General features: G+C 38.7%; 1 protein-coding gene across 2 annotated transcripts in view; it reads right to left on the reverse strand.

Annotated features, from left to right (window-relative positions):
• The window catches only part of LOC121958938 (V-type proton ATPase 116 kDa subunit a 1), a 42,414-nt gene extending 18,009 nt beyond the window's left edge, over nucleotides 1–24,405 (reverse strand). The window contains exons 1-19 of one of the 2 annotated variants that reach the window (XM_042508124.2): nucleotides 24,320–24,405; nucleotides 22,718–22,880; nucleotides 22,485–22,563; nucleotides 22,230–22,327; nucleotides 20,062–20,190; nucleotides 19,884–19,966; nucleotides 18,535–18,661; nucleotides 18,286–18,368; nucleotides 15,408–15,501; nucleotides 13,652–13,864; nucleotides 12,685–12,835; nucleotides 11,572–11,711; nucleotides 11,263–11,426; nucleotides 10,283–10,373; nucleotides 9,730–9,848; nucleotides 8,892–9,105; nucleotides 7,291–7,398; nucleotides 5,346–5,453; nucleotides 2,270–2,287 (exon numbers count right to left, since the gene is read on the reverse strand). In XM_042508124.2, the coding sequence (XP_042364058.1) occupies nucleotides 2,270–2,287; nucleotides 5,346–5,453; nucleotides 7,291–7,398; nucleotides 8,892–9,105; nucleotides 9,730–9,848; nucleotides 10,283–10,373; nucleotides 11,263–11,426; nucleotides 11,572–11,711; nucleotides 12,685–12,835; nucleotides 13,652–13,864; nucleotides 15,408–15,501; nucleotides 18,286–18,368; nucleotides 18,535–18,661; nucleotides 19,884–19,966; nucleotides 20,062–20,190; nucleotides 22,230–22,327; nucleotides 22,485–22,563; nucleotides 22,718–22,834 (2,136 nt within the window). In that variant the 5' untranslated portion in view covers nucleotides 22,835–22,880; nucleotides 24,320–24,405. Of the gene's footprint in view, nucleotides 1–2,269; nucleotides 2,288–5,345; nucleotides 5,547–7,290; nucleotides 7,399–8,891; nucleotides 9,106–9,729; nucleotides 9,849–10,282; nucleotides 10,374–11,262; nucleotides 11,427–11,571; nucleotides 11,712–12,684; nucleotides 12,836–13,651; nucleotides 13,865–15,407; nucleotides 15,502–18,285; nucleotides 18,369–18,534; nucleotides 18,662–19,883; nucleotides 19,967–20,061; nucleotides 20,191–22,229; nucleotides 22,328–22,484; nucleotides 22,564–22,717; nucleotides 22,881–24,319 lie in introns of both variants that reach the window. The other variant, XM_042508123.2, reaches the window with a different exon arrangement.
• Between the last annotated feature and the right edge of the window lie 2,762 nt (nucleotides 24,406–27,167).

Raw genomic sequence — 27,167 nt, forward strand, 5'->3', positions numbered from 1 at the left:
AGGTGCTGACCCAAAGTTAAATTACAGCACATTTCAAAAGCAGGGTTGTAGTACTACAGAGACCACAGTAACAGCCACTTGAGTAAGAGTGTATTTTTAAAGCCTCTGAGTACCCAAATCACCCAAATCTTTCTTATGTTGTTTTCGGTCTTACATGCATGAAAAAAGCATAAAAAATGATCAGACATTAGCCTCAATCCAAATTTGAAATACTATAATTTGAGTTTTTACACAGTTTCCTGAAGCTGCGTTTATTTTGGCATGGTTATCCCTGATCCATATCACGTCACTGGATAAAGACAATCAAAAATTCCAAGTCAGCTGTCAGTTGATACTAATATAACATGTCAAACTGAAATCCCTCAACGCTTCTTTCAATAGGGTGTGTTCAAAAACACTCACAGTGTTAGAGCGCATTCGGGCACAAACTGGACTGTTGGTAAATTTGGAGCACTGCTGGAATGTACAGCTCGGTTATCCAGAGCAGTGCATTCTGGGAGTTTCAGATCACACTCTGGGCACTCTGTCTGGGGAGATGGAACAGCAAAGTGCCCAACAGAGTGACTGTGTGATGAACTTAAACGTCAAACAACAGCTCTCTCAATTTAGCGCAGAGCGTCAGATTGGATTTAGGAACGCAGTCAGAGTCAGAGGGCTGGAACAGATAGGGCTGTACCACGCCAACTCTGCTTTGCTCCATGGCTGTTGTCATGGAGACAAGAGACAGTTGACAAAGGTGGGATCCAAGGAGGTGTCAATCAAAAAGTGATCTGCCACGCCCACACAACCTGGAAAATGCTGTTATCCTCAAAATAACTGTTTTCAACTTGCTTTTCTAATAGATGGGAACTTTTATTTTCACTCTGGTATTTGTAGATGGTTAATGAGACACTCAACTTCCTTATTATTTCAAGCCATGTTTCAAGAGGCTTTAAGAGCAGAGCTGTTTTTTTTTTTGGACTTGTGCTGGTCTCATGTTTGTTACGTCTCAGATTTGCCTTAGTTTCTGGGGTGTTTTGTCTTTTAACTCATGTTTCCATCTTGTGGGAATTAGTCTTCGCCTTGTGAGTGTTTTGACTCGTTTGGATGGAAACAAACTAAATAATCACCTAATCTGAACGTGATTATGTCAGATATTGTGTAGTATGAAATCCGACATAAGACAGCAGTACCGGGAATACTGATTGGCCACTGTGTTTTCTTTGTTTTAGACTCATTATAACTCACACTCAACCCTCCTTTTGACTTGGTCCTCCCTTCAACTCAAAAAAATGCTCATACTTGCATTAGTCTTTGATCCTACCTCCTGGTCTTGGCATCAGCTCTATTTAAAGACAGTCAAAAAATATCCATATTTACAAGTCATTAAGTCTCATTAAGACTTAAAACATATTTTCCAAGTGAGGAAACCTGCCAAAAGTTTCACTTGTTAAAGACTTTTAAACCTGGATTGCCATCACTTCTTTGTGCTGCATTCACGTACCTTCCAGAGGTATTTACACTTGGTAATTGGTTTGATTTCTTTCAAAAACATGGACAAAATGAGCAACTTGGCAATAGATATTCTCTAAATTACAACAAATTAGTAGATTTAGATGATTATTAGGGGAAAATGTCTAGAAAACTATATATATAATTCATATAATCATTTATTTAAATTCATGTTTCAGAATTGTTATTTTTATGCACATTTTTAAGTAATTTCCTTGTTTTTGCTTTTTAAATTCTTGCAAATTTTGGGGCATGTTGTCTTAGGTTTTCTTGCCTTTTTTTGTTTTTAAAATAAATCAAGCCAATTTGCTCTGGTTTCAAAACGTTAAACAAACAATAAATAAATGTCAAGAAATTCAAATCAGTTGTCATTTTCTTGATTCATCACAATTGTTTTGCCTTGTCTAAACAAATTACACTACAGGTACGATCCTGCTATGTATAAAAGTCTTCTGGAAATAAATTGTTGTGCATCTCAGCAGTTGTTCATTTTTTACGTTTTAAAAAATACATATATTGAAAATCAACACTTAAAAGATAAGCATCTGACTAGATGACTTGCAGCGGAGCTTTTCACAGACAAAAAGATCCATCTTTACAGTCACACACAGACATGCCTGCTGCTGGGAGGAGGACAGTGTACGAGTACAGGAGGTTCACACAGAGCAACCAGAGCTCAAAGACACAAAGAGCAACACTTGGTACAAACACATCAGACAAGATGCAGAAGACAGCATCCAGACATGCTCAGAAGATTCCAAAACACAGGTTTTCTTACCGGCTCTTCCTCTGAGTGCTTGAAAGTAAGCAAAGGTCAAAGGTTAGTGGTGGAATTCAGGAACTGCATCTATCCACAGGGTTCAATCTTACAGTTTGTCTGCAGTTGGTTTCACTAGAATCTAGAGTTTGCACCACCTTGTTGTGCACACGTTGGGCTTTCTCTGGCTTATTTTCATATATAACTGAGATATTTCTGTCTGTGTGTTTCTGCACAAACCAAAGACTGTGGATTTTAACCCTTTAAAACCTTGAGCAACATTATTTTTCTGGTGATGCTTTCAATTGCCTTTCACAGTTATTTAAACCTTTGAGCCCTGAGCAAATTTGTTTGATTTTTTTTCCAAAAACTTGGGAAAAGGGCAATCAGCAACTTGGTAAGAAATGAGAAATAAGTACATTTAGAAAATTATTTACGAGACGCTAGGGAATCATGCCTAGGTAAGAAATAAAAAAAGCCTGGGAAAACTACATTTGTAATGATCAGTATTACATACCTAAATTTCTGCTACAAATTATTATAATTTTTAAGCACTTTTTCCAGGTCATACCCTTATTTTTTTTAACTTTCCTTATCTTTTTAAATTTTTTTTATTAATGATAATAATAGTAACAATAACAATAACAATAATCCTAACACTACTACTACTAGTACTACTACAACTACTACTAATAATAATGGTTTTTTTCCCCAAATGTAAGGTAATTTTCTTGTTCTTTCCTTTTGATTCTTTGTGCTAATTTTTGAGTTATTTTTTCATTGTTCACTGCTCTCTTCCAGTGTTTTTTGAAAAAATAAAATAATAAATAAATCAAGTCAACTTGCTCAGATTTTAAAGGGTTAAGCTCCACCTCTTACAGTATACTTATGTTACCTTTATATCACTTTACAGCAAGTATAGACAGCAGAAAAGATTACAGTGACCTATTACATTTTTCAATATAAATTGGGTATGTGAATATTAAGGCAGATTTGATAAACCCTAACCTTAAAGATGTGCATATGGCCAGGTGTAGGCCTCAGTTTAGGAACCGTGCAGAGCTCTACAGCATGCCCGAAACTGTGAACTAAGGTGCTGATCTAATCCAGTGAACGACAGCTGAAACTCTCAAATACCAGCACTGCCAGCAACCACCAATTAGAAGCTCTAAGGTCAGTGCTATTTATTAACAAAATTTAAAAGTTCCAGACAAAACCTGAGAGAAAAGGGGAACAGACAGATTGATCCTCTAAACCAGCACCAGTCACTTTACCTGGCTGTCAATGTTTTCTGCAGTATTCAGTTAACTCTCCAACCTGATATTCTCACAGTCAGCTGCTGCTCTCAACATTATGCAATATTAAATCCCATAACCCTGTTGATAAGACCAGGCTGCATGAATATCATACGCTTGGAACACTGATGACAAAATGCAGCCTTATTACATTACAGTTATGTAATGTGTTATCGCAACATAAACACTCAGAGATTTATTATGTGGGAGACCTGGGAGAAACCAAACCTCTGAGTCACCCACACAAAACATCTGGGTGGTATTTTCATTAATTCCACTTGCTGGTTCTCATGAAAACCACTTCGCTGTTTATGTTTCTGAAATGGAAAATCCATCTCTTATCTGCTGCGGTCCATCCCTGCCCTGCCTCTCTCTCTGCATGCTGATGTGCCCACTCTGCCCTCATCTCCTGTTACTACTCAGGAGAACAGACTGCTCTCTGACATGAAGGTACAACAGGGAGTGAAGCTGTTGAATGAGCTGAGAAAGGAGATTTTAATTCAGTTATGTGTGAGTTATACGTTTTTGACCATCTGAGTCTGGAAGTGCTGGAACCACACTGAGTTGAATCTATTGTTCTTAGTTAACTTATGGCAGTTTTCAACCTGGACTCATTTTCCCATGTTTCTGTGTCAAATTGACAGGAAAAAGTGTTTGCCACTGACAGGCTAAGATTGTTATTCTAAGTGTCTGACAAAATTGCTGAAAGATCCTTCCAGAGTTGGACCTTTTTGTTAAAGAGTAAGAGTCTTTAAGTTTAACCAGAAACAGACCTGAAATTGCAATCATCAAACCAAAAAACCAAACAAAATTCATTTTATCAATGTAAAACACACTTCATTCACAGTCCACAGAATAACAGAACTTAAATCAACAGTCCTGGTTTGTCTTTCCACTGTTGCAACAATCATAAACTCTGGTTTGGTTAACCCTTTGAAACCTGAATCATCATCAGTTTTCTTGTGACACCTTTCACAAGCTTTTTGACACTTTGAAACTAACTGGTTTGATTTTTTTTTGAAAACATAGTGAAAAAGGTCACAAAAATTGCAAGAACTTACTAAAAGGTGACAAGATACCAGGTGACAATTACTTGAAAATTAGTTCTACAAACTGTGGGAGTATTAGAATATTATCCAAAACATTCTGATATTTATCATTATAATAACTTTAGATTAAAAATTATGTTATAGAAAACATATAACGAATTAACACACACACACGGACACACGGAGATATATAAACAGGCAGACAGACAGAAAGATAATTTGTTTTTGGTTTTATAATTGTTTGTGCTTATTTTTAGGTAATTTCCTTGTAACTGTTTAACTTCTTTTTTTTAATTTTGGGACATCTTATTCAGTTGATGTTGCCTTCTCCCCATTCTTTTAAAAGAAATCAAACCAATTTGCTCTGGTTTCAAAGGGTTAAAATAAACTCTTGATTCACTCAGTAAGATGTGACAACATATTGTCTCTATTCGTGCTTCAGTTATCGTTTATTTCAAGGGAGTCTGGTGGGTTTGATGCAGGAAATTTGTCCCATTAGTCATTTAGACACACAACCATGCGAAAATAGGGTCCAGGTTGAAAAATACCAAAGTTACCGTTTAATTAAAATGATTATAAAGCAGACCACATGTTCATAAGTGAGCCCACATACGAGTGACTGTAGAGAGTAGTCCATATATAATAGTGAAAGCTTAGACACCATTATAATCCTGCTTGAACCAAACTAAGTTAAGGTGTGGAAGAGGATGGAATGTGTGTTTGGTGATGTGTGGTAATATTTCTTGGGCTCACCTCATCTCCTTCCTCTGAGTGCTGGGAGAGCTGGTCGTGGTCCATGATGCCAGCCTCGTCCTCCGTGGGCCCGTTGCCCACCCGCACTCCTCCGAACTTCTGCGTGCCCTGTTGGGTGAGTCCGGTGCATGATGAGGACACGCCTGTTTGCTCTAAAGACTGCTCTAGATTCTCTGCAGGGGTTTCTTCCCTCTTCTGGGACTAGATACAAAAGCCACAAGAGCTGTGTCTAGTTTAAAGCAAGCCTTAGTTTCAACGCTTTCTTAATTTACTTCAGTTTTTGAAAGTAACAGGGCACCCAATACAGTGAGTGAAGGCTTTCATTCCACAATGAAAGATAGCCACCACTTGTGAAACATGACACCGCTCACTGGTTCTGCTTAAACCTCAAGAAACATTCTGAAGAAAGCAGCCTGGCACGGTGGAGACACTCTGGTCTAAATATGACTTCTTTAACACTTCCTGCTGGGTCATCAAGTCACTAGCAACATCCTCATCCAGTCTTTCTAACTATTCTGTCAAGAATCTCCAACTGGTCAGAATGCTGCGGTATGTGTACTGTGTAATGGGAACCAAGAAAAGGGATCATATTTCTTCTGTTTTAGGTTCTTTGTACTGGCTCCCTGTAAAATCCATAATTGAATTTAAACTCCTTCTCCTCACTTACAAATCTCTAAATGGTCAGGCTCTGTCACATCTTTCAGAGCTTATAGTTCTCTATTTTCCTACCAGAGCATTTCACTCCGAAAATGCAGGGTTACTTGTGTTTCCTGAAGTCTCCAAAAATAGGATGGGAGCCAGAGCCTTCAGCTATCAGGCTCTTTTTTCATGGAACCATCTTCCAGTTTCGGTCCAAGAGGCAGACACCATCTCCACATTTAAGAGTAAACTTAAGACTTTCCTTTTTGATAAAGCTTATAGCAAGGGCTGGCTCAGGCTTCCCTTGGACCAGCCCCTAGTTAGGCTGATAGAGGCCTAATCTGCATAACACTTACTCAGCTTCCTCTCCAGAGCCTTTACACTCTCTTGTCTCGTAGGTTTCTCAGATCTTGGCTGTGCCTGGAATCGTGGGTCGTGGTTGCACTGATGCTGTGGTCCTGCCCGACGCCAACAACTACTGCTATATATTATTAGTCATACCTCCATTATTATTGTACACATATAATTATTATTTTCACATACATATACTATAATATAATATAATACATACTATCATAAACTACATTTATTAATATTCATATTTCTATTGTTATAGTCATTATTGTTATTATTGTTGCTGTGCTTCTCTCCCCTCTCTCCCTCTCTCTCTTTCTCCCTCTGTGAGTCATTTTGTCATATATAAATGTATTTTTATTGTTCTGTATATAAGACATCTATTGCATGCCTGTCCATCCTGGAAGAGAGGTTTCTTCTTGAGGTTTCTACCACTTTTTCCCTATTTAATGGTTTTTTGGGGGGAGTTTTTCCTTATCTGCTGTGAGGTTCCGGGGGACAGAGGGATGTTGTACGCTGTAAACCCCTTTGAGACAAATTGTGATTTGGGGCCTGATGGAACTGCATTTCTTTGAGGTTAAAGACAACCATTGAGTGCAATGGTAGTGCCAGGCTGATAAGTAAATCACTTATTACTAAGTAATTCAAATTTGTTGGATATGTGTCATTTTGGCTAAGAACTTTTCAAATATGAGTGAAAACAAGTGGCAGATCATCAGCTGCTAGGGTGCCTTCTGTCTGTGAAGTATTTCTAAATTTTCCACCAAAATAAGAGCGTTTCCAAGGCAGGCTTTAAGCATTTTTCATGACAACACAACCAACCACATTACACCGTACAATGTGCATTGAAATGAATGGCAGAATAGGAGTGAAAAAAAGGTTATACCAAAGGTTATAAATGTTATTCATCAAAGGTGGCAGTTAAGTTAAAGGTGGGGTCAGATCCACATACCAGGTGCTTTTTCCACAGGTGCTGACGCCGAAGCACCATAGTTTTCACAATCAGCATACAGGGTACACATGCAAGGGCAATCAGCACCAACAAAACCTGGATCCCCATCTACAGATTCAAACAGAGAGAGGTTAACAAAGTGTTGGTGATATGGAGCAGTGATGAGAAAATGATAATTCTCTGGACAGATCCTTTTGAGGCCTGATTCAGTCCTCTGTCTCACTGCTGGCACAGAAAAAACAAAGCAATCTGAGTCTTTTTTCTCAACCAAATAAAACCTTTCCTTTGCTTTCTTGCAACACAGGTACATGTTACATTTGTTTGCTTATTTTCTACACTTTTAAGCTGCCTAACAATACAGTGCAGGAGAAACTGAAAATATTGTTTATGTAAGTAAAACATGAATATTAAAAAAAGACTTGCAGTGCCAATGGCAATCGTGTTTAATTGATACCTGATATTTGTCAAAATGTGTAGCCACAGCCAGCTAATAAAATGGACTCATTTAACTGGTTCTCTGCTTTTAATTTAAGTTTTAGGGTTGTTCTGTTGATAGGGTGATAGGGAAGGTAACCATATATTTATAGTATATTTAATTATGTTGAATTATGGGTTCAATTCCAAATGGTTGAAACTATTGGTTTTGTGCTGATTTATTATTATTCCTCTTCATCAGAAATGTTTCAAAAAGTCCCATGACAAGTTACATTGTAGACAGGTGAATTTTTCATCAATGATTGGAAGTTTTGTGCAAATACTGCTCAAGAAATATAATTCCGATTGCCCACCTGGGGGTACTGTCATTACGACCAGTTTTATTTAGGCCACACCCCACACACAGTGAGTCGGATTGAGTTGAAACTCGATACAGAAGTCCAGTCTGACTAGATTTATCACTATTTTGAGTCTATTAACCAGAAGATCTGGGTGTGGCTCAGCAGACTGATAGATTTAACTCTATAACTGTTGAGCCAATCATCACAAGACTTGCAGAAAATGTCTACATTAGTACTAGCAACATATCCTAAAAGTCTTAATCAAATTGACCACTGGGGGGAGGCACAAAAATGGGTGTAGCAGAACACAAATCAAGACTATAAATCAGAAACTGTTTTTCCAATTGTTACAAAACTTGCAGCGTATGTTAATTTCTAATGTTGAGCCACACGTGTAAAACATTTTGAAATCAGTGAGGATTTAATCAAACATCACCAAACTAGGTGATTTTTTTCACATTTTAACATTGTTGCTTCTTCCCAAAATGTTTCTGAAATTGACCAATAGGAAGCAACAGAAAAGGGTGGCCTTGTAGAGATTTGTATTTAAATGAATGAGCATCTGTTTGATTGTCTTAAAAGTGTTTTTTATCTTTAATGCAGGTTTCCTAAACTATCAAAGCTCTTGATCCTTCACAGTTTTCAAGTTTTAAAGGTCTGTGCTGGCTTGAACCCCGGAACTGTCGCTTGTCGCTAAATTGAAATATAGCATTATTAGTGTTTACTATGAGCTGCTGAGCACCTCTCTACCATAGGTTAACTGATGTAATGCAGGAGGGGGGTGCATGAAGCTAGAGGTGGACGGAGGGCTGGGGGGGGGAGCACCTGTCCTGCATAGAGTGGCCTGAAGGTGTTGTCGTAGTTGAAGAGACACATGTTGATGAAGTGGATGAGCAGGCTGGGCGCATCCTTAGAGGTGTAGGCATCATAGGCTGTCCACTTGTAGAAGACCAGCAGGACAAGGTAGCCAAACAGACTGGACATGAAGACGATCTCGGGGATGAAACCTAAGAAGATGTTCAGCGGCTTCTTGAAGTACCTGCAGTGCAGGAAGGTCAGTTACCAATACACACCAAGAACATCTTATGAAGAGACGAAGATGACATTTGTTGAGTTTCACTTTGCTGATGTTGGACTGCAGTGAACATATCATAGACCAACAGGTGAATATGAAGGTTAGACAGCACTGGCATAGTTTCCAACCAAGCTCTTTGTGTCAGTATATTCCATCAGTGTCATTGTATACATTCAGTTGGATAACAGTAAGTAACAGTGTTTCCTGAGGAACAAGAGGTGTGTTCTGGGGGCAATGTGTGCTTAAGAAAAACTGTATTAAATGTCATTTCCTATGACCTTTGAAGGGAATATAGTAATAGTATAGTAATAGTGTCTTTTTTTAACAAGCAAAACTCCTGAGGAGTATTGGCTTCAATAACCTTTCTGTGCCCTTTTTGTGACATTACACAGCTTGTTACAATTTTTTATTATAATAAACAAATTATTATATACACTCAAACTACCCATAATAACCCGACAAAGCCCTGTGAAACTGAAGCAGAGCAGACTAACTCAAACTAATCTAAGATTATTCGATTATTGATAGTGAATATTTGAAAAGCCGAATATTGGGGTCCAAGCCTTTGGAGCTGAGTGTGGTACTTACAGATGGTTGAAGAGACTGAGAGTCACTCCAAACAGCATGTGGATGACACCCAGGACCACAGACATCTTCATCTTGAATGAGTTGAGGAAGGTCAGCTTGTTGGTGGCAACGTTCCAGATCTGCACAGATTACACAACAAAGTCAAATCTTTGAAACCAGCCAAGGTGAGACTCTTTATTTTGCATTGTTGCACAAACGTAAACCGAGTTTATTGGGATCTCTCTCTCTCTCTGCAGTTATTTAATCACTCAGCCTGTGGGTTCCTACTGAAAATGTCATTTTTTCACAATTCCAACAGCTCACACATTTATATTTGAATTGTTTTTTTTTAAGTCTCAACTGTTTCCTGAAACTGGTCACTGTATGTTTTAACAAATATCACTCAAACAGGAGGAAAGAGTGATTTTTTGTAGGCTATTTTCAGCAGCTGACTAGACCACACTCGGACCGTAGCACTTGGGGCAACAGGATGGTGCGTGTGAGTGGGTGGGTGGTTGTGTCAAAATAAACCACAGTGTTTATTTTTGTTCGAAGAAGGTACAGATCTTCTTACCGGGTCAATTCCGAGTGGATACGGCCCATTGAACACACCAGGAATAGCTGGGTCTAACTGCAGAACTGCATTCTCATCAAGTGTTGTGAACCTGGGGACACATCAGCAGGAAATGAATCCATGTATTGAAATAAAACCAGTTATTTACATGCTGTGGGCTTGTAGTCCAGCTGCCGGATTTACCCCAAATAGCAAGAAATTAGTTTAAAGTACAAGAAAATTACCTGACAATTTACACAATAACACAATACAATACAATAATAATAAATTAAGTTTTTCCCTAGCTTTTGTCTTTCTTCTTAAGATATTTCCCCCAACTTAAAAAAAAAAGAATTTTCCATGAAACATTTCATACCATGTTGCTCATTGCCTTTCTTCCATGTTTTTGAAAGATAATGCATTAAGACAAGCTTTAAAAAGGTGCCTGAAAGCAGCACAGGAAAAGTGATGTTGCTCCAGGTTTGTAAGGATTAACTTTGAGCACCTGCACGTCCTGAACAGGTCAATAATTTCCGACTTTTTTCAGTTCAGGAAGTTCTTAGTTCAGGTTTTAGTACATGTTACTCTACAGACACGATGGTACCAAACCAGGCTGCTGTGACAACAAGACTTCCGGAGGTCACTGCACCTACCGTTGTTCTGCAAAGAAATGCTTCCAGCTTGCAACTTCCCCCAAACCACAAACATTCAATTTGTTAATCAACGAGCTTTAGAGGTGTTGGTTGGTTATTTCTTCACTCTGGACAGAGCTGTTTCCCCTGCGGCCAGTCTTCATGCAATGCTAGGCTAATCATGTCCTGACTCCAGCCCTGTTCAGACATTGGACTGACATCCATCTTCTCATCTCACTCTCAAAAAAAAGCAAAGATGCCCATTTCCCAAACTATTCCTTTGATTTTTTAGGACAATTGTTAAAATATTTACAAAAAAAACAAACATGAAGGCAGTTTCAGTCCAAACAGAGTTGGTGGCTGACTTACGACCAGTTGGCTCCTTTGGGGCCAAACATGGGCCTAACGCTCCATCCAGAGCCGAACATGTTGAGTGACTTGGAGAAGCAGTCGTTGTAAATGATCCCGGTGTACATGGAGAAGATTCCCATCAGCAGGATGATGTAGCGACCAGCAAACACCATGTTGAACATCTACAGAGAGATACAACAACTCAGGAAAAACACGTGTGTGTGTGTGTGTGTGTGTGTGTGTGTGTGTGTGTGTGTCTCTAATTCTGAATGTGTACTGTGTGTAAAGCTTTTGATTGGTGGATCAGTTGTTCATGCCTTACTGTACCTCATTGTCACTCTTCTGGGCGAGGAGGCGGCTCTCTCGGATGACCAGGTAGAGGGCAGCACAGGTCATCAGCAAGCCATGACCCATATCACCAAACATCACCGCAAACAGGAAGGGGAAAGTAATGATAGTGTATGGAGCTGTGACAGGTGACACACAGGAAGAATGCATCACACAACAAGCCTCAAACATCCAAAAACACTCAAATATTCAGCCAGTAAAATATCAGTCAGTATTAAATTTTGTGGATAAAGTGAAAAGAATTCTTATCCATATATCCCTATGTACGTAATGCACGGCCCAAGACAGGAAGGATTCAAACTGCCCAGAACATCACTGGTTCCCTTCTACAAAGCATCATTGAGCTCGGTGAAGTATCTGCACAGAGCCCAAAGGATACTGAAAGACAGCAGCCACCCCAGACGCAGTCTGTGCACCCTGCTGCCATCTGGAAAAAGATACAGAAGTATCTGCTGCTGAACCACCAGACTATGGAGCAGCTTCTTTGTGAGAGTGTGAGCCTCCTCAACTCCTCCTTCCACGCCAAAAAGATGTAGCCGGATTTAGGGACAAATTTTATTTTTTATTTTTTAAACTAAAAAATTCATACAAATAAATCCACCTTGTATTTTGTAATGGCCTACCACACTGCCTCCATTAAAAGGTACATCATTACGACCGTCTTCACCGTCACCTTGTTTGTTGTTGTCTGAAACTTTTCACTTTGCCCTCTAGTGCCATGTATTGGCTATATTTATGCCAAAATAAAAGATGCAAGTGTGGAAGTATGAGGGCAGTGACATCTACAACATTTGAAACTGATGTATGTATTGTCGCACATAAAGGTGTATTAATGTGCCATAAATTGCCCAAATCACCAATGAATATGAGTGTAAATGGTTATCTGTCTCTAAGACCTGTCCAGTGTCAGCTGGGACACCCCCCCACCCACCACCACCACCACCACCCCCGAGCAAGATAAGCACTTACAGATAATGAATGAATGAATGAATGAATGAATGAATGAATGAATGAATGAATGAATGAATGAATAATATTCAAATACATGATGAATAATGAATTCAGTTGTAGATAAATGAGTAAGTGTATAACCTGGATTGATTTCCCGGTAGTTCCCAATGCCGTAAGCATCCACGATATTCTGGAAGCCAGATGTGAACTTATTGGTCTTATTGAAGGTTGGTGGCGTTTGCTTGGTCTGCATCCTGTTGAGAATGGACGGCACTGTGGAGCCGCTTCTCTCCTGTCAAATAAAGTCCTCACTGATCAGTCACATGCTGCCTGTGTTGAAACGGTGAGACCAGATGACTAACAGAAACCTCCACACTACATCATGACCCAGATTTACATTCAAACTGAAATGAATGTTTATATGTTGGGTGTAAGCTTTGTCTTCAGTACTTGTAATTTAATTTTCTCTAATTGGTGTGATCAAATTACATAAAAGTGAGTGAGCTTTTAAGTGCCTCCTCAAAACTCACTTTTACAAGAAAGCATACCTTTAATATTATCATTTGATGGTATTCTAAAGTTGTTTTTTTTTTAACTTGTCATTGTCATTGCATTTTATAGTGGTCTTGTTTTAGTTTCCCCATGTGATCATTTTATGCACTTCCATATAATTTGCACTTTTACCTGTTTTAAATGTAATTGTTTGTTCTTTTATTGGCATTCAACCTGTTTTACATATCCTTTTCTCCTTTATTAGCATCTTATCTGCTAATACATGTGGTTGTATCATTTATTCTTAATTTTAGCTGCTTATATGAGCCTAATTCTATTCTCTACATTTTACTTATTTATTTATGAAATTGTTTTTTTGTACTTGCACCCCCATCTTTTCATGTACGCGGTGCTGTTCTGTACGTTCTTAATGTTCCTCACTTTGGTATGTCATAAAGGGGGTGGGGGAGGGGCTACATGGTTTTATGATATTTTATTATTATACTGTTAATCTTTTAATCTTGGAGGCACTTTGTGTTTAATCTTGAAAAGTGCAATATAAGTAAAGATTGTAAACCAAAAATTGTTAAACCAAACAACAACAAAAAAAACTCACAGTCCCTCTGCGCAGAGCGAACTGGATGGAGTCCAGGTCTGAGACAGGACACCACACCTCAGCAATCAGACACTTCTGGGTGACGTCAATGTTGCACAGATTGAGTGTGTGGTAGATGGCTTTCATCTTCCTCACTTTGATGAACCACACCCGCATGGTCTTGGAGGCAGCCTGCAGCACTCGCTGACGGTGGTCCTCTGTTTGGTTCAGCACCTACAGGATCAGTGTGGGAGGACTCACTTTAGACTGCAGATCCTGGTCCAGTCAATGTTTAGACAGTGTAGTGGCCATTTTTCAGCAAAACTCAAAATCAAACTTAAATCAAACAATCACATTGCCTCTGACGCACCATGGGCATGTTGTGTACGCAGACAAAACTTAAGCGATACTTTCAAATTGCTGATAAAACACAATGTCGAGATGACTGCATTTCCATTAAGTGGTGATCTGCAACTTCTCCTCTGGCAATAACATCCCAGTAACCATGGCGACGGATGTTCAAAACATTAGCAGTTTATTTCTATTGCAGCCACCGCACTAGCTGTCATCATTTCCAATCCAAGGCCATGTAGGCGTGTTATGGACCCATAATGGAAAGGCAAGCCCCTTATACATGGGAGCGGCCATGTATGAGGGATTTCTGGGAGGTGATAGTCCACAATGTCACAGAGGAATTGTGAATTTAAAGCTTCTGGATAATCTGCTCAGCTTTTGAAGAGTTATGTGATGCATTAACACCTCTTGTAGCTCCTGCTGCATCATGAGGGAGCCAAAAAAGTGTTTCCATTACAGTTTGAAGTTGGAGTTTTCTCTAAATGTACGTGTTTCCATTAGGTGTATTTTATATTTGCAATTTCAATTTGAGGGTAATGGAAACCCGCCTACTGATTATAGAGTGATGCTCTTCAAAGAAGCTGTGAAAGGAGCTTTTCAGCTGATTTCAAGCTGAAACTTAGAACATAACTTGCTCCTGACCAGGATAAGTCTGCAGCATAAGTTGCCATGGTGATCTAGCCAGATTTAAAGCAGGAAACCCCAGCTTTAGACCCAATATACTTCACTAGAACATTCATCTGGCTTCATGGTACTGCCCTCTGGAATGCTGTAGTATCTGTGATGTAAACATGTTGGCAAACAGTCGAAACTGACTGATTTGTCTATACTGGCTCCAACTGTCATGTTTATGAACATAACTGGATTTCCTATGCAAAGGTTGCTCCATTGTAGTAGAGTGTGATAGATTGTATGTGGTTGGCACGCTGAGGCTGGAGCAGAGCTCTGAAGCAGAACCAGGCCCTTTTTCCAGCCTTAATAAGGGCAGACTCTCAGGGAACCACAGCACTATGAGACAGGACAAAGGTCTTTCACAGATAAGAGCGAACACGAGAAAACACCCGTCCACATTCTGAGGGCTTTTGTGATTTGATTAGAAAAATAGATTTTAAAAGGAAGACTAAGCAGGAGCCTGAAGGCGGACATCCTGTTGTGCAAAGTTTCTAATGAATTTCTTGTTGTTTGGTGACAGCAATGTAACAAAGAGTACAAAGAGCCTTTGAAAGAATTATAAATGAAAAGAAAGAGCCGCACTGCCAATTGTAATGTGGCTTCACCGATAAGCAGGCATTACGGCAAGGTCAACTGCCTCTTTGGAAACTCTCACTTTGTTCGATTTTAATTTTCATTACCCTTTTTTTCTTATCTAATGTGTGAGTAATGCTAATGATCGGACGTAAAGATCCATTCTAGTGAAACATACCATCTGGAGGTCGTCGATGCGGCTGTTGACTCCAGCCAGCATCTCCTTCCTCTCCTGTGGGGTCTCAGGACACGGGTAGAGTGAGGCTCGGAACCTGGAAAAGAAAAGCACCGACAGAGTCAGCTCACCGCATCTGACACATACTGGACTGTGCTTAGTCCATGCTTCCCTCATCTTTCATTCTTTCTTACTCATGTTTATGAAAGCATGAAATTCTTGTGTGGTGGAGTTGACAGAGTACTACTGGAGTAATACTCCAGTTTAACCCTTTAAAACCTGGATCGACATCAGGTTTTTTGTGCTGGTATCAGAAACCTTTCAACCGGTTCAACTTAACTTAAACTTAACTGAAGTCTGAGAAAATTGGTTTAATATCTTTCAAAAAAATAAAAAGGCAATCACCAACTTGGCAAGAAATGTCCAGCAAATTGGAGAAAAAAAACCTCAGTAAAATGTGACAAAAAAGACCTGAAAATTAGCTTAAAAATGAGAGGGAGAAAATCACAGGAAATTGAGAAAATAACTGAAAAATATAAACAAATCTATATTTCTGATAATATGTTTAAGGTTCAGCTGCAGAATCAAACACATATATTTATTATAATTGATTATGTTATTTTATTTTGGAGCTTTTTTTCAGGTCATTCCGTTTTGTTCTTCTAATTTTCTATTTTTGGTGTCTATATTAAGTTAAAATTAAGTTAAAACTCTCACAAGCTGTTTAACCCTTTGAAACCTGAGTTAATTGGTTTGATTTCTTTCAAAAACATGGTTAAAGTCAATGAGCAACTCCAAACTAATGTCCCATTAATTTTAAAAAATTAGTGAAAGGTGGCAAGAAAATACTGTGACTTTTTAGGGAAAAATAGAAGCTATCGTTACATTGGCAACTATGACTCCAGTAAATACTTTCTAATGAGAAAAATGTTTTGCACAAACTGTGTCACCTTGAGACTTTTTTACAAAAGAGAGCAGATGACTGACAGGGAGCTTCATTACAACAACTGACAATGACAGTCACCTAAAGCTCAATATCAGCTAAACCAGGGAGCCTGTAGTGGACTGCCAGAACAACAGCACGCCCCCTGTCCTGGTTGTTATCCAGGGAGAGGAAGTGAAACGGGCAGACTCAGACAAGTACTTAGGGGTCCAAATCATTAAGACAGTGGACTGGATGCAAATGCAAAGAACCTACAAATTCCCAGAAGTGGAAAGTTCACACAGTCTTTACAATCAGCACAGTTTCAAGGTGGGCACTCAAGTTTAGTGTCACCAATTCATTATCCGAGCAAATGTCTCCCCTTCTGTTCCTGAGTTAGGGACTGAATTGAATAATGGACAGAAAGCATTATGATGTCACAGTGAAGTTGACCTCTGACCTTAGAAATTTGTGTGAAATTTTTTTTTAGAAATGTTTAAAACTATGTATTGTGAGGTCATCTTTGATCTTTCACTGCCAAATTCTAGTCAGTGCTTTTATGAGTGCACGTGGATGTTTGTGCCAAATGTAACAAAATTCTTTCAAGGCGTTCCTGAGATATCGCGATCACAAGAATGGGAAGGACATGAGGTCACAGTGACGTTTGAAATCTATTAATTAGTTTATCCGAGAGTTTATGAGAAACACAAACAACGTGAAAACATAATGCCTTTGTTCGAGGCTGTCCGCTGCATGGAGGCATAAAAAGAAGCAGTAGGGGATTAAATACACTGTTTATTTTAATTTCTAATATGGCTCAAGTTCCAAATCCTACACATACCATAATGCAACCGATAGCATTTTTACTACACCCTCTCTATCATGTCTTCAAACTCCACACTCTTAGTTTGTGACAGGGCTTTGATAGTATACTTTTTATTCTCACTGCAGTGAAAATGCTACGTAGCACCATGTTTGGGCAGTCTCAGTTTCATACGTCTTATCTTATAAAATATCTATATCGTCACCGCACTGTAGTTTTATCAACTATAATTAGTCACATATCTTGTCTCACTCCCTCCACCTCTTCTTGCAGCTCTCATACTTGACTCAACTCAACTGAAGATATAGTAATAACAAGTCTGCGTAATAAACTATTATCCAGAAACTTCAACAAAAAATATTGTGACGTTTATTTTAGTGTCAGTTATATCTGCTGCACTACATTTGACCCACAGCTCCTAATCTGCTGGCTCAATGGAGGAGCTCCAGTCCCTGTCTCAGCTGTCTGTTACACTGCAGCCTTCACTGTTGATAGGCTATCACCGTAATGTGTTGGGAAGGTTACTTTTAGAATGTAATAGGTTACAGATTGCTAGTTATCCTATTAAAAATTTAATTAGTTATGAATCTATTTTTATTACTTTATCAAAGTAATGTAACTTATTACATTTGATTACATTTTGAAACTTTTCTAACAAATGAAATTTTAAACAGGGCAACAAAGCTAAAGCTGAACTTCAAAAATTTTGCACTCAGATTTGTCAGCTTTCTGCGTTGCCCAACAATCTACCAAACAATGGCATACTGCACAGCAACGAGAGGTAAAGCGACAGAATGAATATTCCATTTGACATATAAACTTTTTTTATTGAACTTTTTTTTCATATGTAACCCCTTTGTAATCACCAGCATTTTGATCATTTTAATCAGTGGTTGAATTAAATTTTTTTTTCTCAGCAACTATAACTGATTGCATTTACATTTATGCATAATTAAATTACTATAACTAGTTACATGTAACTAGTTACTTCCTGCCAACACTGCCAATCAGACAGTGCTGTAGGCAGGAGACTGAGCAAGGGTACAGACAGAGAGGGTGCACCAGAGCCAAAGTAGCACAAAAAGAAGTAACAAAAAAAGTGTGGTGATGTTAACAAATTATTACAATTCACTCACCCCTCACAGATTTTCTTCACCCTGTTCTTCAGCTGGTCACCTTGGAAGAAGATGATGAACACTGATTTGTGGACTTGGTCTCCCTGTATGAAAGAGAACTACACTTACCTCAAAATTCACAAATGAGTCAAACATAATATGTGAAAATGTCAACTATCAGGTATGTCTGATTGTTGTATGCTTTTTTGTACTTTTTGCTCTTAGTGTCTCTTTACAAGCCTCTTTGTTATGTATGTTATGTATGCTGACCGTGGCGGGGTCCTCCAGAGGGTCCTCGATCTCAGCCTTCCTTAAGAAGACGTTACCGCGACACACTCTCCACAGCATCCTCTCAAAGGTTGGAATCCTCTCCCTGCTGATCACTCCTGCCACAAACCTGCACCCGCAAAAACATGCAAGTGCTCATAGTAGAAAAAAACTGTCCACAGTACAGAGTCAGCCTTTAGAATGGTAAAAAGAACTGATGGTGTTAAAAATGCTGACATCTTTTGATGCTTTATCGTGATACACAATATATATATATATATATATATATATATCAATATTTTAAAAGCCCTTTAAACTAATTTTAACTACTAAAATACAACATTATTGAAAAAATTGCAGTTATAATTAAGTTAAATAAAGCAGCTTCTGTCACACACACTGTCTACACTACTGTTATAATTACATTTATTAAAATGTAGTTATAAGGAAGTTAAATAAAGAACTTTTATAATGACATTTAAAAAAATATATATTGTTATAATCAAACATAGTGGATTCATGGTGCTTTTATTTTGAAAGAATGGCTCTTCTCAGGCTTGAAGTGTCTGTCATGTTTTTGTTGTGACTCGAAGCTTCCGGTCAACAGTTGGATGTTAGCCTCAGCAGTAATTTACACCGCCTTTAACTGTGAGGATTCATTCACTGTGAAACTAATAGCTCTCCAGTTCATATATTACTAATATTTCCAAGACTCATTGGTGCTCTGTAGTCGCAAAATGTGACTAAATAGTTGGGATCGGAGCTCTGCAGATTCAAACACACGCCTTACCTGCTCACAATACCACCACTACCACTCATTCAGTTAGACTGCTAATGCAGCGCTGTTAAATGTGATAAATCATTCTCTGTAAGCTGGAAACAAACACCTCTCCAGTTCATACAATAATAGTATTTGCAAATCGCTGTAGTGCTCCGTAGAGGCAAAATGTGACTAGATAGTCACAGTCTGGAGCTCTGTCATAGCTCTGCCTTGTGTGAGTGTCTCTGTGAGAGGCAGATGGCTTATAAAAACAACGGGACAATTTATACTCGATGTCAATATAGTCATTTTATATATCTTTTATATCTGGAACAAGCTGCAATGCATCGAGTATATTGAATATATCATCCACCTCTAGTCAGCAGGCTGGGTGACTGAATTGAATTTCTTATTACTGACAAAATGAGAGTTTCAACTTTTCAAATGATTCTAACGTAAAACACTATTTTCTGATTCTATAATGGAAGACAACCTACTGACCACCAAAATATATTCATGTGCATTGGATTTTGTGGTGTACACACGACTATTTCTGTATTTACAAAGGCAACTGGAAAATCTGATGCTTTACCCCAGTCTGAGTGGGGCCCCGCGGCCCCCCTCACTGCCCTCCATCAGGGCTGAAGACTCTTCCAGCAGGTTGGGATCCTCCATCTATCAAAGACATCAGAGACCTTGGTTACATTATTTACAGAAGCACACCAATCATCTGTTGTGCCTCTGGGTGTAAGAGTCTGAAACAAGCACACCTCATCAAAGAACTGCTGCGTGCGGCGTAGGATGTGTTTCAGCTCCGTCAGCTCCAGGAAGTTCTTCTTCAGGGCTTCCTGGTTGGTGTTGATCTCCTTCAGTTCATTCTCCAGCTTCTCAAAGGTGGCCTGCAGTCACAGTCAACACACACTACTGATCAACCCTGAGGAGACTTTGTTTACACCTGCTTAATGATGTTTGGCATTTAACCCTTTAGAACTTGGATCAACATCACCTTTGTTGTGCTGCACTCAGATGCCTCTCACAAGCATTTAAACCTCTGGGACCTAAAAAAATTGTTTGATTTAATTCGAAAACATGGGGAAAAGGCATGAGCAACTTTGCAAGAAATGTCCTGGAAACTAAAATAAAATAGTGAAAGGTGACAAGGAAATAACTAGAAAATGACCTGTGGGGAGATTAGATAGATTAGATATAAGATATTATCAAAAAGTGAAAATGTCCAGAAAACTATATTGATAATTCTTATAAACATTATTTAAAAGATTTTGGAGCACTTTCTTGAGGTCATTTTCTTGTTTCTTTTTGTTTTTTACTTAACTTTACTTATTTTAAGGTTATCTTGTTTTCTTGTTTTGCTTTCTTGTAACTTTTTATCTCTTGTTAAGTTGCTCATTACTGTTTTCCTATCTTTTTGATAGAAATCATGCTAATTTGCCCAAGTTTTAAATAGTTAACTGAAGGAAGAAGGTAGTCTCAGTAACAGTCATTAACAATTTCAGATGGCTTTTTTTGTATATTTGGATGAGGACCCAAATGCAGAACACAAAAAAGCAAACAAGAGTGCGAACAGAAAGTGAGTCTTTAATGCCGATGAAATCGACAAAAAGAACAGGTAACCAAAAATACAAATATCCAAAAAGGGGGAATAAAAAAACTAACACAAACTGGGAACTCAGGTGATGACACAGGGAGACACAGAAGATCAAAACAACAGGAACGGAAGCTGGGTGAACATAGCATGGACATGAACAGGAATGCAGCAAGGAAAACAGACGAATTTACAGGGAACACTAGGATGGAGCAAACAAGACTAAAACAGAGACGGGTGTGCAGGGGAAACTGACAGGGAAGTACAGACAAGACTGATAAACTCAGGTATAACAAATCAGGAAAATGCAGAGACAGGGGACCGCAGAGACACACAAGGAGTGAAACACTAAATAAACCAGGAAACATGGAAAACAAGAAATACATGGAAAATCCCAAAAGACAGTTCACAGTAAACAAACACCTAAACCATGACATATTTATGTCTTAGCATCTCTCTAATGTGAAAGGTTTGATGGCATTTTCAAACGAAAAAAATATCCATGTGTAGTTTATATGACTGACAAACAGTTAAATCATTCACAAAGTGTTAACAACAATGTACCACAACAACGTCCATTGTACCTATAAATGGTACACATATATTTGTATTTTACGACACACACTAACATGCTCATCACTGTCAAAATATGAATCTTGCATTTACTTACACAATTGTTCTCTGTGTATTTAAAACTGTCTTTGCTCAGCTTTGTTGTTCTTGTTCTGAGCTGTCTATTCTATCTGTTTTACAGGAGTGTGTGTACACATATTTGGCTGAAAAGGATGATTCTGGGGTGGACTACATACATCTCACAATCCAGCTTTGAATTAAAATTACTTAAATTATCTCCTTTGCACTTCCAAGCTCCTTGTTTTGGCTGTTTTCTTTTACAACTCTGACAAGAGCCATAAAAGGAGTGCACAGAGCAAGAAGAGGAGACCTGGGCCTGTCTTACTGTAGAACAGAGATTCCTCACTTTGCATGGGGGCCATTGCAAATAAACAGGGGCCAGTTACAGCAGAACCATGCATGTGTCCAAGATTTCAAGATATTTCAAGGATTTTAGCATGTGTCTAGGATGTGTGTTTCTAGGATATTAAGACATTTATAGGTTTTCAGGACATTTCTACGATTTTAGGACATAATTTTTGGGCGTTTTTTGGGTATTTCAGGATGTTTCAAGGATTTAGGCACGTGTGTAGGATTTTAGGGTGATTAGCATATTAAGACATTTTTAGCCTGTTAAAACATTGTGTGTGAATCACTTTATTTTTACTCTAGTTTGGAAAAAGGTTGATGAGTGAAAATTACAACAAATTGCAGACTGATTACCTCGAGATCGATCATGTCCCTGGGAAAAGGCACCTCTGGATTTTCTCCAGTGTCCACAGTTGGGATATTAGCTTTCTTGATCTCCTTTTCCACAAACCCTGTTCAGCAAAGAGAATCAAGGATTTATGACCTCACCAAAACCAAGTTCTTTGTATTTTTCCAGATGAGATGAAAGCAATTTCGTAACTTAATCATAGGTAGGAACCACCCTGTGCCTTCGGTTGACTCTGAGTTTTAATATGTCTCATTACTTACTCAGTTTCCTGTCCATCTCCTCACATCTCCTCACTTCATTCACAAATTTGCGCTGGAACACATTTACATCTGGATTCAGCTGGAAAAAAAGATGTCATATGAAAAACAGCTAATGAGGAACACCACATGTCCTCTCACATTTTTCACTGGCTTGCATTCAGTGAATGACATTATTTGTGCCTTCAGAGGAGCTCCACCACAACGAATGGTACAGCATAAGAACATTTACTCACATCTCTAAACTGGACCATGCCCAGTTCTCCCAGCTCACTGACGCAGCAGTAGGCTGCCTCTGACTGCAGAAAGAGCTGGGCCAGGGTCATCTCCTCACTCCTGAACAGTTCCCCCATGATGACGGTCACTCTCCAACACAGCTAAAATGAAGAAAATCTGCACCTAGGACAGAGACATACACAAAGATTCAATTAAATCTAAAGATGTTTTAAATATTTTCATCCATTTTTCTCACACAATGAATAAGGTCAAGCCAAAGAACACATACAAAGCCTGTTATACCCCGAAAGAACTGTTGTAATTATTGTACATAAAACAATATGCTGTACTACACTGTCTTCACAACCAACACTATACTGTAGTGTGTAGTACAGTATGACACAACAGAGCACGGAGGATAAGCACAGCAACATACAGCATACAGTACCACACTATTATAATACACTTTATTACACTGCAAGACTTTCACTTTTATATGCCTTCCAAATCTGCAAGCCTGCATCTTATGAAGGCATGTTTTCTTTGAAAAAAGTTTTTTTTTCCTTTCAAAATTTTTGGTGATTTGTAAAAAGAACATGCCTTCTAAACCCAAATACCCACCCAAATAGAAGTCACTACTATTACACCATTTATCACAGACAGAAACTTTCAAAACTTGAAGGACCAGCATGGAGGATTTAGAGGTATTTTTTTGGCAGAAATAGAGTATGATATAATACGTTGTTTTCTTTTGTGTGTAATAACCTGAAAATAAGAATCCTTATGTTCTTTATGTTCTAACAGTCAAACCAAAACACTGGCTTCACGCCGACCACCGTAGACCGTAGAAAGAAGCCAAACTGCAATGATATATATATATATATATATATATATATATATATATATATATATATATATATATATATATATATATATATATATATATACATAGCGAGAGAGAGAGAGAGAGAGAGAGATTTGCGGGGCTATCTATGAACCAGTGGGGGCTGAAGGCTCGGGCGGCCAGGCCTGATGACGCCTCGGTGTCGCAGCATCCTCCTCTGAGCTCTGCTGCAGCTCTCTGCTCTGCCCTTCTTCAGGGCTCAAGGACGCCATAATGCTGCTGGAGACAGCAGCTCCGCCTCAGAGGGAGCATCTGTCTCCTCCTCTCCCCTCACACACTCACTGTGTCCGCTCCAACAAATTACACTCCCCTCATGACCGACAACAACAAATACTAAAATTTATCTATTTATTTTTATTCATTATGTTTCAGGAGCACGGTGCACCATAGGGCCTAACACTAGAAACTCGTCTCCCGGGCTGCAGTGACGTTAATACGTTACAGCATTAGCACGGGTTGTCAACGGGACCGATTTGTTTTATGTGACAAATGGATATTTGATAAAAAAATTAAATGTATATTTTGCGAAGACCAGGCGTCACGACAGATGCAGCTGTCGGTGATACATTATCACCATCCTGTCAGCACACACGTCTGAGTCCAACGACTCTGGTAAAAATTTTTCCTGCCTGTCAGAGTCTGAGACGTTGAATGACTTAATTTGACATGAAAGATGAAAGAAATGTTAAATATCCAGGTTAAATATCCAGGTACTGACCTGTGTGCGGAGCAGCTGCTCAGCTCTCTGCGACCGGGATGCTGCGGGATGCTGCGGGATGCTGAGCTCAAGCAACATACAGTCCGCCGGACATATGACGCAAAATAGACGATTTCAAAATAAAGTCACAGTACATTTTCTTGACATATGTGTAGCGTGCTTTTTGAAACGGACTTTAAAAATGTTGTTTTTTTTTTAAATCAGTGCATTTAAAATGTCATATTGTTAATCACTCGCTGCGGTACCTTCTGCTCCAACTCATGATAACAGATTCATTGTAATTGTCGTAGGCCATTATTCTAAAAATCCCAACCGGAATTTCATTGTTGAAATTCCATCAATTTGATATGATAGAACAAGGATTAATGACATTACCAGCAGTGACACAATGATTTAACCCTTTGAAACCTTCAAAGGTTAAATCACTGTGCCGTTTTATATATTTCACAAGAAAAACACTAGAAAACATGGAGGAAAAGACAATGAGCAACTTCACAAGAAATTGCTCGCATATTACAAGAGATTAGTAGGCTATATTTAGAAAATTATTGGTGAGAACGCTAGGGTTTTTTTCCCCCTCAGGGAACTATATTTCTAATTGTCATAATCACATATTTTAAATTATTTTGCAGAATTATTTTAATCTTTAAACCATTATTTTTCCAGATTATTTCCCGGTTGTTGTTGTTGTTTGTTTGTTTGTTTTGCTAATTTTTAGGTCATTTTCTATCCCCCCTCCCACCCCAAATTCCCTGTTAAATTGCTAATTTCCTTCTACCCATGTTTACACGTTATTCAAAATTTTACACATTTAAACACCAAAAGGTTTTATTACATTGAATTAAATTAAATTATTACAGGAATATTGTACACATGGCATCTATCTTATTGCAGGTCTGTCCGTCCTGGGAGAGGGATACCTCGCCTGTTGCTCTTTCTGGGGTAGCTTCCTAGGGTGGTACAGATTATAAAACCACTTAGGGCAGTTATGTGATTTGTGATATCTTAAGCCAGAAACATCAGGAAATATTAATGGGTTCCAAGAAGATTATTAAATGAAAAGCACAGATTAATTTATAGCTGCCACACAAGCAGCAAGCACAAAGCAGCATTAGCTTTTATTTGGAATCATGTTTGTTTCCACATGATGAATGTAAATCCAATAATCCAATACTCAACCAACCCCTGAGCTCTCACTCAATGCTCCACTATTTTCTTCAGCTAAACAGTAAGAGTAAGATTTCCAACCAAAATGAATGAATGAATGAATGAATGAATAACTTTATTGTCATAGTACATGTACAACGAAATTGGATGCAAAAGCAGCCCCATTAAACAAACCTAGGAGGTGCAGTTTGAGTGATGGACAAAGTTGCGGTTTGTCAGACACCAAAACACTGCACAGACCTTTATAATATTATGAAGAAGGATTTTACAACCCTGGAATGTTATCATGGCAGCAACTATTTTATCTTTCATCCCAACAGTATCCAGGTAAAGTTTAGCTCTATTGACCAAGTATGTGTACACATACCAGGAATTTGTAGTTTCACTGAAAATACAGCATGCTTAGATTTATCTTTGACGGTTATGATATTTACGTGTTAAAACCAGGACACTGTAACTGGTGTTGAGTGTTCATAAAAGTGACAGCCTTTGGAAAAAAACTGTTCTGGTGTCTGGTTATTTTGGCGTGCAGTGTGCAGTAAAACTAGAGGGGAGAAGCTGAAACAGGTTGAATAAAGGGTGTGCAAGGTCTGCAGCTGTGATACTTAACTCACGTCCTGCGGGCCAAATGTGCCAGGTGGCCCCCCCTCATCCATTTCCTAATTCACAATAAAGGCAAAGTGAGTCACACTGGGAACTGTATTTGTACTTTTAGTATCCATAAGGTTCCAGAGTGCATAAAACAGCATCAAAATAGAGCTTGTTTATCCAAAAAAGTACCGGTAGAGGATCCCCCACACCCCTGACAGAGGTCCTAGTCCTAGATGGAGTCCTCCCAAATTCTAGAAATACCTAGAGTCCTAAAATCCTAAAAAATGTCCTGAAATCCTATAGAAATGTCCCAAATCCTATAGAAACACTCTAAATCGTATAGTCAGTCAGTCAGTCATTTTCTGTAACTGCTTGTCCTCGTAAGGGTCGCGGGGGTGCTGGAGCCAATCTAAGCTGTCATTGGGCGGAGGGTGGGGTACACCCTGGACAGTTCGCCAGACCATCGCAGGGCTGACACATATAGACAAACAACCATACACACAGTCACACCTAAGGGCAATTTAGAGTCACCAATTAACCTGAGCTGCATGTTTTTGGACTGTGGGAGGAAGCTGGAGACCCCGGAGAGAACCCCCGCAGACACGGGGAGAACATGCAAACTCCGCACAGAAGGGCCCCTGCCCGGACTGAACCCTGTTCCAACTGGGATTCGAACCAGGGACTCTCTTGCTGTGAGGCAACAGTGCTAACCACAAAGCCTCTAAATCGTATAAACATCCTAAAATTCAAGAAATGTCCTAAAAATCAAGAAATGTCCCAAAATCCTAGAAATGACCCATTCCTAAAAAAAATGTCCTAAAATCCTAGAAACAGCCAAAAATCTGAGAAACATCCTGAAATCCAAGAAATGTCCTAAAATCTAAGAAATATCAGAAAATCCTAGAAACATCCTAAAATCTTGGGACATCTTAAAATCCTAGAAACATCACAAAATCCTAAAACTGTCCTTAAAATCCATGAAATGACTGCTACTTTTTTTTTTTTTAAACAAACAATCTCTATATTGATGCTGTTTTATACACTCTGGCACCTTCAGTATACTAAAAGTATGAAAAATAATTCCCAGTGT

This window comes from Plectropomus leopardus, chromosome 19 (assembly GCF_026936395.1).
Source record: "Plectropomus leopardus strain MGB_pleo_1.0 chromosome 19, ASM2693639v1, whole genome shotgun sequence".
NCBI lineage: Eukaryota > Metazoa > Chordata > Actinopteri > Perciformes > Serranidae > Plectropomus > Plectropomus leopardus.